Source organism: Stenella coeruleoalba, assembly GCF_951394435.1.
Source record: "Stenella coeruleoalba genome assembly, chromosome: 9".
NCBI lineage: Eukaryota > Metazoa > Chordata > Mammalia > Artiodactyla > Delphinidae > Stenella > Stenella coeruleoalba.
This window is the reverse complement of record NC_137155.1, coordinates 20871887-20889403: the sequence shown is the minus strand read 5'-3', so window position 1 is coordinate 20889403 and position 17517 is coordinate 20871887. Positions and strand designations below refer to the sequence as shown.

The following is a 17517-nucleotide window of genomic DNA, read 5'->3' as shown; positions in this document are numbered from 1 at the left end:
AGCTGAAGCCCTGACAGGAGATATATTGAGGCTGAAATGATCTGGCGTGGTGATTTTATATTCTGAGCTTCAAAATGTATCTCAAAAGTAAAGCCAGCTGATCGAAACTTTTCTTTCAAAAAGAAAGAAAAAAGCCTGTCAACTCAGAAAAAGCTTATATCTTTTGGTTTTAAATTTTGTTTCCTACTTTATTCCCCCTAAGCCCCTGAGAAAAATCAGGAATGTATTTGGGGGGCCAGGGGTGGGTCATAGGGGAAGAGGTTGCTAGTTTTATTTAAGCCACCAGATAATAAGAAGAAACGGTTGGGATTTTTATGTTTAATCTGATCTTGAATCTGAAGCCTAGATTTCCTTAGAGCCATGAATGTAGTCATTGAAGATTTTAGGAATGTGAGTAAAATGTTAGCCAAGTCCTTCCAACTCATAATGGTGAAAGTAATGGTTCCGAAAGCAGCACAGAGCAGGCACCAATCACTTCTACCTGAAATTCCACTTCTTGTTTAATGCACTGGGGCCCATTTGAAAGTGAACTCGTCAAATATCGTGTAGGCACTTGTCATCCTATTTGAAGGTCTTCTAAAATTATTTCATTGCGCTTTATAAATGTTAGAAAACAGAGCTTTTTAATATTGCATATACGTTCATTGTGCCTCTTTCCACCATCTCACAGGTCATCTCTTTTGAATGTTAGAGGACAGGAATCCAAACGGCATGAATGTACAATATATGAGGAAAATACACAGTACAATATGAACTTGAGTAATGGATTGAAAAAATTAGCCTAGTGAGAAGGGTTTGGTTCCGGGCGCTCCCATTTACGGTCTGCTGATTTCCTTTGTTTTGGTGTTCCGCCAGTGTCTTCTTTCCAACTTTATCATCTGAAGCATGAATAGCAAGTTTTAAGTTGTGTGTTATCTCAGAGGATCTCAAATCTGCTTACTCTTTGCTGAGCCCAGGGGCTGAGAATTACACCCCCAGCTGGTAAGGGGAAAAGTAGACATATCCCTTTGCCCATCCTCTACAACTCTCTGTAAAAGTAATTTTGGTTGATAAACTAGTTAGGACAGCAGGCCATTGAGAAATCATCTTTATCAAAATAAACCTCCACCACCCCGCCCCTCTGCCACTTTATAAAAATAATTGGCTATGTCAGGCCTGCTGTATTTGATTCTTCTCCTTCTGGCAGAAGGACTGAAATGTCTTTAAAGGGCTGTACAGTTAGAATGTTTTTGCTGTGATAGAATTAGAATGAAGTAGGCATTTTTCACTGTATAATACAGGGTATGAATTCAGGGTATTAATGGTCATTATACTGAAAAAACTTGACAAGATTTCAGCACGGTTCTTAATACCTTTTCTGCTTCGATAACCAAGTATTTATTGAATACCCACTTGGCCCTCAGTACCATGGGAAGATACCAAAGTTGAGTAAAATGTCCTGCTCTCACGAATTTAACTGGGAGACAAGAAGAATAAATATAAACAAGTAGAGATCAGGATACAGGTGAAGTTCTAACTCAGAAGGTGGAATATATCATCCTCCTGTCCTTGGCTTGTTGAATTTTGTGGTTACCTGTAGGGAGCGTCAAGAGATGCTTCCTCCTGTTTTTGTCCGTTCATTAGTCATTTGTTCCCATCCTTTTGCTGTTTCCTGACCAATGCAAGGCTTTATTATTCAGGACAAAGGCAATGTTGGTATTTATTCTGTCTTTTCTCTATGGTGTCTGATGCTGTTGTGTCCTCAGTTTGTGAGCAGGAATTGTGCATGACCTTCTTTTCAACCCTAAACGAATTCCGATTTCTTTAGCCAGCCCCTGCAATGCTCCTTCTCTTCATTGCTCTTCCGCTCCTCACCTGTAACAAACCTAGCAAACCAATCTGCCTTAACCTCCCACGACTTTCTTTATCAGTCCTCCTCTGGGAGCTCTGTACCCCCTTTGCCTTGCGTCCTAAGCCACTTGAACAACAAAATCCTGACTGCCCGCGGAGCCCTGCATGTGCTCTGCGGCTGCCTCTCTCATCTCACAACCCCCCGCCCCTACTTCTTGCTTTCTCAGCTCTCTCTAATGTTTCTAAGGTCACGAAAATGTTTTCAGGGTCACGACTCTTAGGAGCCAAAAGAGGGCAAGCTCATTTCCTTTCCCATCCTTCTCTTTCTATCCTGTTATTTCATGACACTAAATGGAGTGTGAATGAAACACAGAAGTCATGTCAAGGTAAGAAAAACTCTGCCCTGAAGACAAGGAAGCCAAAAAAACACGGCACCACTTTCTCTAATCTCTGGATAGCTAATCGGTTCAGTCTGTTTTTCTCAGTTTCACGTGCCAGGGTCTTGATAGAACAGAACAGACCTTTGCCCTCTATATACAACCTGTTTCCAAGTGTGGAAAAAGTTTCATTCTCTCATTTAAAGTTTCAGAGCAATGCTCAAAAAGAATGTTTTGTGATGAATGGAGGGAAAGCTCAATCTATTTCTCATCATCTTCAGATAGGGTTTTCTTTTAATGACCGTGAAATGCATGCATGTAAACAAAAGACCCATATTTGAAATTTTGTGAACCACTCTATTCTTATTCTTTTGAATTACATGCATAACATTTAGCTTTGGCTCTATTTATTCTGTGTTCCCAAACTTTTTCCTTGGAGAAAAAATAGTGGGACCACAGAAAGTACGGAAGGGAATCCTAACCAAAGCTGTCTAAACCAAGTCCTTCGACATTTTCCCTGACCTGTAGTGATCTCATGGTATCCTCCTTTACAGCTAGGTCTAATGCTGAACAGAATTTTTGCATCCACGTTCAAAACTGGGTTGCAGTAACCAAATAAAAGAATGTACCTCCACCCACAAGCTTCTGCTATACAGAGCTACAGAATGTTTGTTATATCCAGGCTGTCAAGAAGTATTTGGATTCAAATCACTAGTCCCCTGCAAATGATGGAAATTTATCAAATGATGTAAATGATGCTGTGCCTCATTTGGCTCGTAATTAGATTATGCTGACATTTTAATACGCATGTACAGGACATCTTAATAAAGATGTATTCCTGAAAAAAAAATGCTGTGATTTTAAACAAAGACAACTGTAGGATACTAGAACCACAGGAAACAGAACATGGCAAGTACAAGCTTACGAGGGGAAGGCTAGAAACACCTCCTGTCTTCATAAGATCTTCTTATGATGACATGGGACTTGAGAGGAAGAAGATTCTTCCACCCAGCAGGCAAGGCAATGCCTCTGACTTCAGAGCATCAGGCAGAGTGCCCAGAAGTGGCGTCTTCAGGCTCCACATCAATTAACAAGAATGTATGAAACAGTATGTGTCTAGACTCTGCTGCGCGCTCCACAAGAGAAAAATCATGAGGCATAATCTCTGCTCACATGAAGCTTACAGTGAAACTGGGGACAAAAACCTAGGAAAGCAATTCCTGAATGACATTGTATTATATAACAGAGCAAATAATATCAGTATTTTAACAAGCAAAATGTGCAGTAAATATAGACAATAGTTTAAATATAATTAGACAATTAGACCCATAGTTTCTCGTTCCATGTGCAAAATTGATATTTAATCAGGAGAATGTCTTGTGTTAAATATCTTTTTTTTTTTTTCTGTACGCGGGCCTCTCACTGCTGCGGCCTCTCCCATTGCGGAGCACAGGCTCCGGACGCGCAAGCCCAGCGGCCACGGCTCACGGGCCCAACCGCTCCGCGGCATGCGGGATCCTCCCGGACCGGGGCACAAACCCGTGTCCCCTGCATTGGCAGGTGGACTCTCAACCACTGCGCCACCAGGGAAGCCCTTAAATATCTTTTAATTATCAAAAAATCTCATTAGTTCTTATTGGAGAGCTCCACGCAAAAAGAAAGTTTTTCCAGATTAACTTCATTCCACCTAAGCTTAAAGCTTGTATACATAATAGAAGAACCATGCCTAAATAGTCCACAAAGAAATTTTGACCAGTGGCGTTTCTGGGTTTCCATGTTAGTTATTCAACTAACATGACCCTATTATCATTACCAGCAATTTCCAGAAAATAGCAAAAATCTACCCACCCTCATCTCTATCCAGTACTTTTAGATAAATCTCACTTTCCTCTGTGTAATAGCCTCTGTTGATAATTGACTTCTTGCTGTTTCCGTTACATGGATTTTTTAAAATTGAAAGCAGAGAAAAATACCCACCTTTGTGTAATGAGATAAGCCATGGTATTTTTTTTTTTTTTTTTTTTTTTGCGGTACGCGGGCCTCTCACTGCTGTGGCCTCTCCTGTTGTGGAGCACAGGCTCCGGACGCGCAAGCTCAGCGGCCATGGCTCACAGGCCCAGCCGCTCCGCGGCGTGTGGGATCTTCCCGGACCAGGGCGCGAACCCATGTCCCCTGCATCAGCAGGTGGACTCTCAACCACTGCGCCACCAGGGAAGCCCAAGCCATGGTATTTTTTATTCCTCCTTTTCCCATAAATCTCATGCAAGAAAGACTAATTTTCTTTGCAGTTACAAGAGGAAAGGCTTGAATTGTCTGGGTTTGTATGCTAACATTTTAACTGTTGGGCTCCGTACACCATTTCTAACACTGGGGGGAAAAGACTATTTCTAAAGGCCCTCACTGCTTTCCGTCCTCCTATCTCCTCCTGCCATTCTTTCTCTATATGTGATTGCATCATTGCTTCATCCACATATGTCTGATATGATAGGAAACATTTTATAGTGGCCTACTTACCCGTAAGACTACTTATTGCCAGTTTGCCTGAGACAGTCCTGCTCTGCATTGTCCTGGCATAATTACTAGCTCCCCTTTCACGCTCCAGACTGTCCTCATTTGATATGACTTCCGTTTACTACGTAGTCTGTTAAAGAGATAGACATCGTTACTGTCCAAGAAAAGCATACATCTAAATTTGAATACAAATTTTAAAGCCTACTCAGATAAATAATTTCTTTCAAGCTAATTTGTTTGGCTCCCTGAGTTTTTGTCCGTACATGTTTTATCCCTAATTTCAGGTAAAGATGTATGTGGTAACTTGTTTTGGTAGCCAAACACCCAGTGAGCTCCTTCCATACCCAGAAAACCATACAGATGTGCAAGTCTAGAGCATGGCAAACTAAGTAGAAAATGTATGGCAGTGAGGCCTTACTCATTTAAGTGAAGAGAAATTCTTATTCTTATCACAGAGAACAAATCAGATTCATCACAGTAATCACAGGACCAAAAGGGAGTTAATTTTGTCTGTCCTTCTGCTCCTAAGGAAGACTGTACGCACATAACTGCGGAAAAAATGGCTATCCTGGCTCCTCTTTTTAATGCCAAACAGGCAATACAAAGTGTTTCCCAGAGAAAATGAGTATGGCTTACTTTGGAATCTTACAAAATAAAGTTTTGATCATGCTAAGGAACTTGATCATTTAGGAATGAGGGCCGTGTCCTGCTGCTTCACTTTTCTTTAAGTCAGACTTATTCTAAAGTTTTATCTTGTCACCTCAGCTCATGGGGCCATTTCTTGGGCATACTCCCCACTGCAGCCTCAGAAGCTGGAGCAGACAAGCTGATGAAAACCAAAAGAGACAGAGAAGAAAAATCCTTGTTCCCTGAAACTCTTCCCTAATGATTCTGTCCCTTGGTATGAACCCAAGTTGAATTATGACTGAGGTTGTCCAAACTTTTTTTTCTTCACATTGAACCTTGGTTATTATGAATAAACAATTTATGAGGTACAACATGTCCAAACTCCTTTGCAGTAAGACATCACTCAAATGTAGATCATAAAAGTGTCAGGGATCCATATGGTATAATGTGCCTTCTGGTAGGACCTCTTTAGAACAGAAATTCCTCTGGAATTTCTTCAAAATGAGCTCACACAATCAGTCTTTCTTTTGAGAAATTAGGAAGCATTAACCCATAATAAGCAATGAGTATTGTACCAAAGGTGGTAATCAAGAGTAACCACAGGCCAGTTAAAGAGCATAATGGAGGAACAAGACTGTTTTTAATCCTATATTTGAAATGAAATTATAAGTGATAGCTGATCAGAAATGGACCATCGTGTTTGTCACGTCTGTGGCCTTTATCCTGCGCTTTTGTTGTTCATTGTGGAATTCTTTCATTGTTCGGTATTGTAATGTGCATGTAATTCATAACTTATCCCAAATGGGTGGTGGTATTTCTAAACCATCTGTTTTTTCTGCTGCTCTTTCCTTGTTATTAGTGAGCAAGAGTTGTAGTTTGCACTGTCTCCCATCCTAACGGCAGAGCTATTTGGGAAGCTGGGGTGGTGTAAAAATACCGTACACTGCAGCACAGCGCTCGAGGCTCTAAATGGAAACTGGTGGTGGGAACCATAACACATATGGTAGATGCACTGGGCTCAGAACCAGAGCTGTGAAGCTTCTGTTCGAGCCTTCTTTTCTCCATTCTCCTTTGCCCTTGTGGTTAAATACTCAATACAGTCAAGCTGGAAACATCAATAGGTTTAGGGAAGGTTTTGATCAATTCATGGCTGCGCAGCTATTCAGTGATCATGAAAGGCTGCCTTGGCTTCTAGGAGAACATCTACACATCTGAACGCTGCTAGATCAAGCCCTGGCCAAATGTGCTTGGACACTGTTGGAGTCCAGTGGCCTGTGGGTGGCCCAGTACTACCCGCAGATGTTCTCTGGAGCACTATTTTATTTTAGTGAAAAATCAAAATAAGATGATATGTAAATGTTAAGACATTTTTATCAGTGACTTTAATATCAGAATCATAAAAAGACCAGAAAATTTTAATAACATTATCAGTTAAAATGTCCTCAACTGTACTATGAAGGTTAATTTCCTGTACCTTGTTCAGGAAAACCGTTATTGCTGTCTTGAGTATAATTTATGTTATGGTTTGATCTGTGAAAAAAAAATTGCCTTTCAGTCAGAGTTTCTGATACATCACATTATGCGTCACTTTGCAGTTATAGTATGTTGAAAAAGAGATCAGTAGGTCCAGTTAAGTTTGTTTGCCATTTTTCATATGTAAATTTTAATTTGGAAATCTAATTTCAAAAATAGTATTTTTGAGGGCTTCCCTGGTGGCGCAGTGGTTGAGAGTCCGCCTGCCGATGCAGGGGACACGGGTTCGTGCCTCGGTCCGGGAAGATCCCACATGCCATGGAGCGCCTGGGCCCGTGAGCCATGGCCGCTGAGCCTACGCGTCCGGAGCCTGTGCTCCGCAACGGGAGAGGCCACAACAGTGAGAGGCCCGCATACTACAAAAAAAAAAAAAAAGTATTTTTGAGTAGCTTTGTAAATAACTAGGGTATTATATTTCTAGTAGTTCATTTTAGTAGAGAAAGAAATCGCTAAGTAATAAAGATAGTGGGGCTTCCCTGGTGGCACAGTGGTTGAGAGTCCGCCTGCCGATGCAGGGGACACGGGTTCGTGCCCCGGTCCAGGAAGATCCCACGTGCCGTGGAGTGGCTGGGCCAGTGAGCCATGACCGCTGAGCCTGCGCGTCCAGAGCCTGTACTCCACAACGGGAGAGGCCACAGCAGTGAGAGGCCCGTGTACTGCAAATAAATAAATAAATAAATAAATAAATAAAGATAGTGAAATAAAAGTTAGGTTGGAGACACGTTTTTCCCATGTATTTTAGAAATTAGATTCAATCCGATAGCTTATAAATTTATTTCATTCAGTAGTTTAAAACTTAATGCTCCGGGAATCAGACAGGGGATAAAGCGGGGTGGAAATGTGAGAAGTAAACTCTAAAATCAGTCCTTGATTGAAAGTTATTTAGTTTGTCAAAGCATTTTGGTGGTAGCACAAGTTGACAGTGTAACCCAGAGTACTTCCATGAATAAAAATGAGGCCATCGGGGCTGCAGTAAACTGAGTCTAATTGCTGATGGCAAGTAGGTCCTAGTGAGATTATGATCATGTAAAGTGTCACCTTTACAACTAATGGAAATGTTTAGAAGGGAGCAATCTTCCATCCCTGTTACAGCTCCATCTTTATGATGAAACGATATTTCTCAATTCATAATCCTAAGCAGTCACAGTAAACATGGAGGTTCTTAAAAAAAATAACAATTCTGCTGGAAAACTAATTTACTGTGAAAAGACAGATCGCCTGGAAGGGAGTCTCATTCTCCTCATGAGTGAGGCTAGCTGTGCAGGATACCCTGGGGAACAGCCTCATTATCGCCCTCAAGAGGCTTCTATTTCATTTTTTGTGTTGAATAGTATAGAACTCTTTATTCAAAGCAAACAAAGCTCAGTAAGAAAGCAATCAGAATTTGGTCTTCTTTTAAGTTTTTAAGTTTAATGATAAAATACCCATTATTTTCTTAGTACTTCATACATATATTATGGAATATGTATAGTATTTTACACTCACGTCCATAAACTTTTATGTTATTTGTAGCATAGATGACATCATAGTTCTCATGAAGGATCCCTGTTGCTAATATAGACCAATTTTACTCAACTACTTATACATAACTTCAACTATCCAAATAATTGTAAGTGTCAAAATATTTGGACTGGTGTACGTAAATCAACATAATCATTGATTGAAGTTTTCACTTTTCAGTGTTTGGTGGCACAATATCCTAACATGATTTCAAAGACCTTTATTTATTGTGTGTATATTTGGGGCTCTGGATTGACTTTACTTTCAAATAAGCATTCTTATAATGAGAATCAGAGCTTAATGTTTGGAAATAATGATCTCTTTTTCCATTCTGATCTACAAGAATTCAGATTTTTGCCTGCATGTGAAAGAAATACATTTACAGACATATTCATGTACATAAAACCAGGTAAATCTGTCCACTAACTTCCATAGATTTTAGAGAAAAAACAAATCATTAAACGCGAGAACAAGAATGAGAGCGAGTTCTAATTGAAACCAAACAAAAGTAAAGATGAATTTTAAAATGCCGTAAACGAATTTCAATTTTAATTCCCCATTTTCCCATCCAGAACAAGTGCCACCAAGGACCAGTTTTCGAATGGATTCCTCTGGCAAGTATTCTTCAGTACTCACAGTCCTGTGAATGCAACGTCTTCCATTCTGTGTAACAAATCATTCTTCTGAGTAGCGTCAGTTAATTAGTATATAATCACCATGTTAATTTCACTCACCCCGCACAAGCACATATTTAAGGTAGAGGGCAAGGCTCACCACGTTTGGCCTGATGGCTGCCAAGGAAACAGACAAACAAAAGACAAAGGAAAATAGTCATATTCATTAAGTTCTTTCATAAAATGCTTTAGTAAAAGATTAGATTGAAAGCCAGGTAGCAAAGAAAGCCACCAGATTGACTAAATCCACACTAGCCAATACAGAAGTTTCTAGACACATGTGACTATTAGGCGCTTGAAATGTGGCCACTCTGAATTTGGATGTGCTGTAAGACGTGCGTAAATCCACACCAGATTTCAAAAGCTTAGTACAAAAAAAAAAGAGAAATGTATAATATCTCATTAATTATTTTTTAATATTGATTAATGCTTAAATAATATAATTTTGGATATATTAGGTTAAATGTATATTATTAAAATTGATTGTACCTATTTCTTTTTGCTTTTTAAAGTGTGGTCAATAGAAATGTTTAAATCACCAGTGTAACTTCCATTTTGTTTATTTTGGACAGCACTGGACTAGATAAATAGAAATAAGAAGCTAGAGTATCTCAAGAGATTTGAAATTTAGACATTTCCGAGGACTTATTAAAAATATTGCTAATGTAGAATGAAATTCTTTTCACATCAAGTAAATACCTGTATCAATTTAATTTTTTTAAACCATGCCAATTATAAAGTGCTACATTTCAATAGTATTTTAAGTTAGAATAGCGTAGTTTCAAGTTTAAGAGTTTTTAGCTATAATAAATTAATTTACTTAAAAGAAAAATTTTGACCTAATTATTCTGAAAATAGTTATTAATTTGGTTTGGACTGAAATATTTAATGTTATGGAAATGAAGGAGGTAAAGGAATATTCATATTTTCTTACTCTTAGGAAGTGCTTTGAACAGCAGGTTAGACCACTGGATGGAAAGTGAGAACACTGAAACAATTGTAGAAAAGAACGTTTCATAACAATAGTACTGTTTCAGGTCTGTGGGCTCACAGCACACATCTCTAGAGTGTTTCCATGACGACAGCTCATTATCCATCTCAGCATGTTCTAACACCCCTTGGAGAATATATGTGCTTGAGATCATTTCATTCTGTAAGTTTCCATGTCATTTTTTTTGGATATGTAGAAAATACGGGAGATGCTGCTTAGCATTGTGTCCCCAAATAATGCCTAAAGTATTTGTTTCGCTTGGTCTGAAAATGTTTAAAGCATTATTATTCTTAGTATATAAGAATATATGACTGTAAACTCCTTGTAATTTTGAAGAATATCCTATAACCAGAGGAAAACTGAGGCCTAGTGATTACAGCTGCAAAATGAAAGCAGGATTTAATTTGAATTCTAAACCTCAGCTTCCTGGCCACAGCAAGCACATTTCTTGAAAATTTCAGCTTCTGAAGGTACTTTATTTAAAAACAAAAGAAGAAAGAGAAGAACTCCTCAAGAGCTTACATTACCTTGATATATGCGCAAAATGATATTTTTACATTTCAAGAAATATACATTACTTGAAAGAGAAAAGTTATAATGTAGTTTGAGTGTATTATACTACTATGCAATCCAGATTTTCAGGAAAAGAACAATCCAAATATTTTGTTCAGTGTCCACACAAGTTAGGAAACTATTTTGGAAAATTATGACTCCATCCAAAATACGTAGAACTCCTATACTATTTCTCATATTTATAAAATGTTCCTTATCAAATTATGTGTCATGATTTTGAATCGGATAAATTTATCATAATTACAAGGTATTTGACTAACTTTAGCTGCAGAAGGTGCTTAGGTACAGAGGTAAAATTGACGGTAGGAAGTCCTAATGTAATTATGAAGCTAAGTGAAAACTCAGTAGAAGAATAACGCTGTGGTTTATTAGGTACGCTAGATTGGCGAGTATGTTAAAACAAATTCAAGAAACATTTAAGCAACTCCTACACGCTGTGCATATGGAATATTATAGATAGACAAAGATAATTATGCCATCACCAAGGGAGAATGTTAATAAGAGCAATGAATCCATAGTCAGGACCTTTGAATGAACAATCCCACCCAAAGACAAGAAAACTAGGGTGTGGCGTATCACGGAAACCAAGAGTAGAAATCCCTTCTGGAAGGAGACCTTTTCTTGTTAGAAACAATAGAAATCAGGGGTCATAAAGGGTGTGTCGACAGTATCAAATGAGACACAGAAATCAATCACAATGAGAATCACAAGAAAAAGCACAAGAAAAACAATCACAAGAAAAAAATGGCCATTGGATTTGGTCATTAGGATGTCATCAAAGACCTTAAAGAGAGCAATTCAGTAATGCCAAGAGAACAGAAAGCAGACCGTCAGGAGTAAGTCAGACATGAGAGAGAGTGAAGGCTTCCGTAGAGACCACTCTTTCAAGAGAGAAATGGATGGGGAGAGCAAGGGAGTATTTCAGATGGGAAAATCTGAGTTTATTTGAAAGCTTTGGTTATTTGAAGAGAACCAAACAGAGAGTGGGAGACGGCTTCTACTATGGCTAAAACATGTCTGGCCACATTCATATTACCAAAGGTATAAAGAGAAAAAAGTAGAGAGAAGGGATTATTTTAAGACAAGAATGTGTTAGTTATTTACCTGGTAATGTTAGATTTGATCAATAAAAACTACTTAATTCCTGTTTAATTCATTTTGTATCTAGAGTGCATTGGAAATCCAGATGCCAGGGACGTGGTTTTTTTTTTTTGGCAGGGACATATTTAATAACCACCTTTGATTCTTGATTCCTTCCTCGTACTGTCTTTTCTAGATCGCTTTCCAAGGAAAAGCCAAAAATTTAATACTTTTTCAAGAGGACAAATTGAATGAATTCATTATCTGTGTCAAAATGTGATAATAAGCCTGTGGTGCTTATGTTTAATTAAAACATGAAAGGGGATTCAAGTACCAAAATTTAATTGACGTGTTTACAGCAGCATTCCATGTGCCAAATTAATCCATAAAAATGCCATTCTTTGCATTTTTGAAGCTTGAATCCATTCACAAAATTAATCAGTTGTGTTCAGTCACCCATCCTTTTTCCTGAAGCGGTGCACAGAACCGTGTCTTTCAAAAGCTAGACCAAGGGTACGTATAGCATGTGAAGTCTTCCTGGCGTCTTAGTACAAAATAAGAATCAGCTTTTGAAATTCTGCTTTTCTTTATTATGACGGAGGTTACCCTGCTACCTGGATGTAGCTTTTTCAATATTATTGAGAGCCCAGGATTAATCAGGACTTGTAAATTCCATTTCTGTAGCTTGCCACCGTGGTCATGCGAAGTCCCATCTGGGACGAGGATCTTAAGATGCATTATTTCATAATTCCTGAGGATCCTAGGACCCAGCTTCTAAGGAACAAGCAACACTGGCCATGGCTAACCATTGAACACCAACGTCCAAAGAGTTTTCTGACTCTCTTAGTCCATTTCTTCACAATGGCTGCCTCATCTTGAGTTGCACCAAGAAATGCCTGAGAGCACCCCTCACAGTTCTGCGAAAAGGAAAAAGAAGAAGAAAAAGAAAAAAAGAGCACAGATACAGACTGAACACAAAGACAGAAGAAAAAAAAAAGGGATGTTGGTAGGGGCATGATTGAGTGACATCCAGAGTGACTCAGGTCCCACTAGGTGTCCCCCAGACCCCTTCATCTAACAGCTTGCCAGGTGCATGGTTTGCAAACCAACTGGAGAGAGGGGTGAGGATTGTTAAATTCTATAACAGTGGGGTGAAGAGTTGCCCTTGAATTTCTTTGCTTTAAGTCCTTGCATTGACAGGGGAAGAGATAAAGCATGATAACAATCATTTTAAGTATGTCATCAGACCAGAAGAGCAGCTAAAGGAGAGTATCAGAAACATTGTAATCTTTCAAGAGAGCTAACAAAGCAGGAAGGGAGAAAAGTAATGTTTCCAGCTATGTGCATATAGTGTTAGTTATTTTCTAAAGCCAGACTCATATGGATGGGCGAAGGGAGGGAGAAACAAAGGAAAAATTCTCTTTCTGAAAGCTCTTATTTTCCTTAAGCAATAACAAAAAAAAAGAAAAAGAAAAAAATAAACTGCCTTAAGGCACAGTCCATCATTTAAACTTTTTTTTCCAGTTGGCTATTTCTCTTAAGTTTCCACGCCCTGCAGCCTCTGAGTCTGTGTTCAGAATTAACAAAGAAATAAAAAGTAAATTACATCTGCAGGCACACTTCTCTAACGGGTCTCTTTTTGCCTCTCTACGGGCACATGTGCCATGAAGCTGGCCGTCTTGGCCTGGAAGAACGGAGGGTGAAGATGACGTGGTTGGCATATATCACCCTATATTTGAAATCAGAGTGGTCAGAGCAGTAGTCAGGGGATCGGAATGTCACCAAAATGCACACAAAGAATGGGGGGGGGATATATTCCCTGCTTACATCTTCAGAGTTCTTCAGAATTAAATAAAATTAACTAGCAAACATAGATCTATATTTTTCTCCTAAATATAAAGGAGTCCTGAGTCATTCATTAAGGAAAAGCTTTCCAATTCTCCCCAGAATCACAGCATCCTCTGACACAACAGCTCTCTTGTACCTTGGCACATCTCAAAAATGCCATTACTGGGATTGTTATGATTTCAGCATTTCCTCGGGGGAAAGTTTTCCTTAGCAAATAAAATGGATCACACGGTAAAGTCCTTGTAGAGCTCCTCATGCAATATGGATTGGTGCTGAAGCCACTGGAGGAACAATTTCTCACTTACCATACTCAGCAGCAATGCGAAAATGAGACTATCTACAAGTAAATGGAAGGTTCTGGTTAAACATACGCTAGCTGTATCATTTTGAATGTCGAAAGTATATCGTGCTCTCTTTGTGATTTTTACGTATATATGGTCTCGAGTCCTCTAAGCTTAAAGGAACCTAGAGAAGAGATTGATGGGAGCAGCCATATAACCAAGTTTTAGAGGTTTGAACGGCGACTGGGTATTATCTGTCGCCCTCCCCTCTCCCCTCGCCTTTCTGCCTGTGTTGGGAGAAATACAGGTACCTGCCATGACTCTGTAGGGCTGCTCCACTTGCCTCCAGAGTCCTGAAGGTTTAGCACACACCCCAATATGTGATTTCATATATAATGTTGTAGACCTCGGAATAAACTGAGTTCAAAAGTCAGTTGAGACTTGTAGAGTGTAGGGCAAAGTTTTCATTCTCCTTTTACCACTCAACTCTAACAAAGTGTTTAAGAGGAACTGAATTTTTCTAAGTTGTCGTACCTTTAAAATATGAATGATTATACAATTCATAAAGGGTGACTAATGGATGTGGAAATCCAGTTGGTTATTCTTCGAGTTTTATATTCGTCACTGAATGGGAAAGACTTTGGTTATACATGCATCTGGTCCTAAAAGGGCACGAAAGTCATAGAGTCTTGGACGATGTGACTTGGACATATATACATATGTACTTATATGGCTGATTCAGCTTTTTTTTTTCCTTGAGAACACTAGACACACAATCAGCTTATGCCTACATTTCAGAAGTGAGTGACTTGCCTTTCACATATCACTGGAAATGCTTTGCTCAGGTTGGAGGGCACAAAGGCAAGCCCTGCTCTGTTGTGCTCTGTTTACCGCATCACTTCAGCAGCTCCACTTACTGTAGAGTCTGGAAAAGATTTGCGTGGCCATCACTTATTGAGTGTCTCTCTCAACTATGGCTATTACTGTATACCCAGATGGCTCAGACATAAGCTTCCTGTCTCATGAGGATTCTCCTCTGAAATCCCATCCCAATTTCCAAAACCATCCTGCTTAAGCAAGGAGAATTTAACTTAATACTTGCATCTATCAGTTCTAATACCTCCTTTAAACCATTAAGGCCCAAAGATCACTAAATACTTCTTAAGCAAAGGATGGCATTAATAAGCATTCCCCAAAGTTGCTAATCATTGATTAACATCCTAACAGTGGCCTTGAAAGTATACACAGCCCCGTCATGATTGAGATATTTGCCCCTGGGGAAGGTTCAAAGGGCCAGGGGCTGGGGGTAAGGTTAAATCATATTTAAATCATATTCTCTTTAAAAAGTTAAAATATTTCTTATGGTTTTAGTTTATTCTAGGGTTGGAAAAAAAAATGACAAGAGTTTCCCAGCTTATTTTTAAGTACATTTCTGTTCTTTCAGCTAACTACAGAAAAATATCCCTTGTCTAGTTTATTTTGAATATGTTTACAGAGTCAGTAGTGAATCCACTAGTGGCTTCCACATTTTAAAATGTTCGGGGGATAAGAGTTCACTTAGACCCAGGCAAATTTCTGTCCCTGAGTTATGAAAAACCTAAAGGAGTTTGTCAGAAAATCAAAACTTCACCCAAACCTCAATAGAGAAAAGTTCAGATTTTCTATTTTCTAACTTTAACAATTTTAAAAGAGACACCTTCTATGAGGTGTAAGTTTACATCCCCCTCCCCTACACACACTAAATGGGACACATCAAGTCATAAACAGCTACTAGTAAATTACTAAGTAGTCCTTTACCAGGTATTTCCAGGGCGTTGCCATCTGTTCTCTCATACTTCTAAAACAATTGTTCTAGTCAGAGTAACATCGCCAAAGTGACAGCCAATCTTCTTGAGGGCCATCTCAATCCTTTCAGGAAGATGAAGAATTACGGAGGCATTGATTTTTCTTTTCACTCAGAAAATTTGTGTGCTCTTTCTGCCCATGGCAATACCCTAGTAATGCCCTTGGCTGGTCAGTGCTAGTCCAGAGACTACCTAATTTTGGAATACCTACTTTTTTGTTACCATATATTTTTTTCTTATCCTCTGTGCTTTTCACCGACTCTAACGGCACTCTCATTGATCACACCCACAAAATTAATCCATCTCATCGGCGTGTTCAGTCCCTCGCGGGTTGGGGGGAGGCAGGACTCATCACTCAGTGGGGTCTCCTCTATGCCAGGTCCGGATTACAAGGAGCTGGATGTTCACCTTCGCAGGATGCAGTCTGGATTTGGCTTCAGAATCCTCGGGGGAGATGAGCCTGGACAGCCTGTGAGTTGATTCTCTTTATTTCCACACTTTGGGTTATATTGTGTGTGTATGGGTGAAGGGAAAAATCATTCAGTATCCTATACAAAAAGAAATCTTTTAGGACTCACGTAAAAGTTTTTTGAGGCTTGCTTTATTTGTTTTTTTCTTGGTATTTAAGTTTTCAAAACATGCCAGTGTTTCCATATCATCATAAATCAATGCACATTTCATGAAGAGAGGGACATTACTCTTTCTTCAAATGGATTGGATTCCTCTTCAATATTTCAATGAGTTACTTGTATTGGACCCCTAGTCTCTCTGGGCAGCAGCTCACAGATAAACATGCAGTATGACAGAAGATACATACGAGGAGATGACTTGCAACAGCAGAATGGTGTATGGTTTCAATCACAACTACTGGGGAGAGAAAACACGGGGATAAACAGAAGTAAAATCAAGTTCAATGCTGCAGAATCTCACCAGGTTTGAATTAGGGGATTACCATGAGAGGATGTTCAGGAAGTCAACTTCAGTTGGCACAATATTGGGAATTTGTGAAGGGCTCTGGAGAAATTACATATATGATACATCAGAGTGACTGCATAAAATAACAATATTCATTAATACACAAAAAAAACACAGCAAAGCGAGACTTGTGAGCATGTATTAAAATAACAGCCATAAAACACTCCTTGTAAAAGACGTGTCTTAAGTGGGACCCAGTGTGACTATGTCAGGTTCATAAAAGGTTCATAAGTGGTCCCTAAGCACTGAAATACGGTCAGGTCCCTTCTCATACATAAATACAAGTAAAAGATTAAACTGTAAAATAAATGTAAGGGGAAACAACGAAGTTCCAGTGCTTCCCGTAATGCTTACTTCAATACAGTCTTTGAGATACACAGTCCTTACTTTGCTGGACTCCCGCCACCTCCGTAGGCTCATGCTTTGTCTGCTTTGTGGGTAAACTAGCACCACATTCGTAGCACCGTCTTCTCTTCGCCCGTCTCCCCCTCTTCAGAGATAGAAGGGACTGCATCTCCCACTCTTCAGAGATAGAAGGGATTGCATGACTGAGTTATAGGAAAGGCATAGTGTCAGCTGACTCCAGGAGGGAATGGTCTAGCTGATCTTGGCCTGGCACAGAAACTAGAGAATTGTTACCCAAATGGAATATATATCGCTGAGAATGAAGCTCAGGTGTTTGAGTGCAGCCGGTGGTTACTGCCAGCCTCAGGACAGCTTTCTGCCGGGTCGGTACACAGGTTCCCGGGTTCCCAGCCCTTCTGAACATTGGCTTTACACTCCTGAGTCCTTTCTCCCCTCCGGTGGGCAGGCATTCAGTATTTATGATAAACCTCTTCAGATTACGTTTTGCTGGTTATCCTCATTGTGTTT

General features: G+C 39.4%; 1 protein-coding gene across 11 annotated transcripts in view; it reads left to right on the top strand.

The window, feature by feature from the left end:
* Positions 1–17517, top strand: part of MAGI2 (membrane associated guanylate kinase, WW and PDZ domain containing 2) — a 1347997-nt gene that overhangs the window by 1177684 nt on the left and 152796 nt on the right. For all 11 annotated transcript variants that reach the window (XM_079931544.1, XM_079931541.1, XM_079931547.1 and 8 more), the window contains one exon: positions 16049–16140. In XM_079931544.1, the coding sequence (XP_079787670.1) occupies positions 16049–16140 (92 nt within the window). The remainder of the gene's footprint in view (positions 1–16048; positions 16141–17517) is intronic.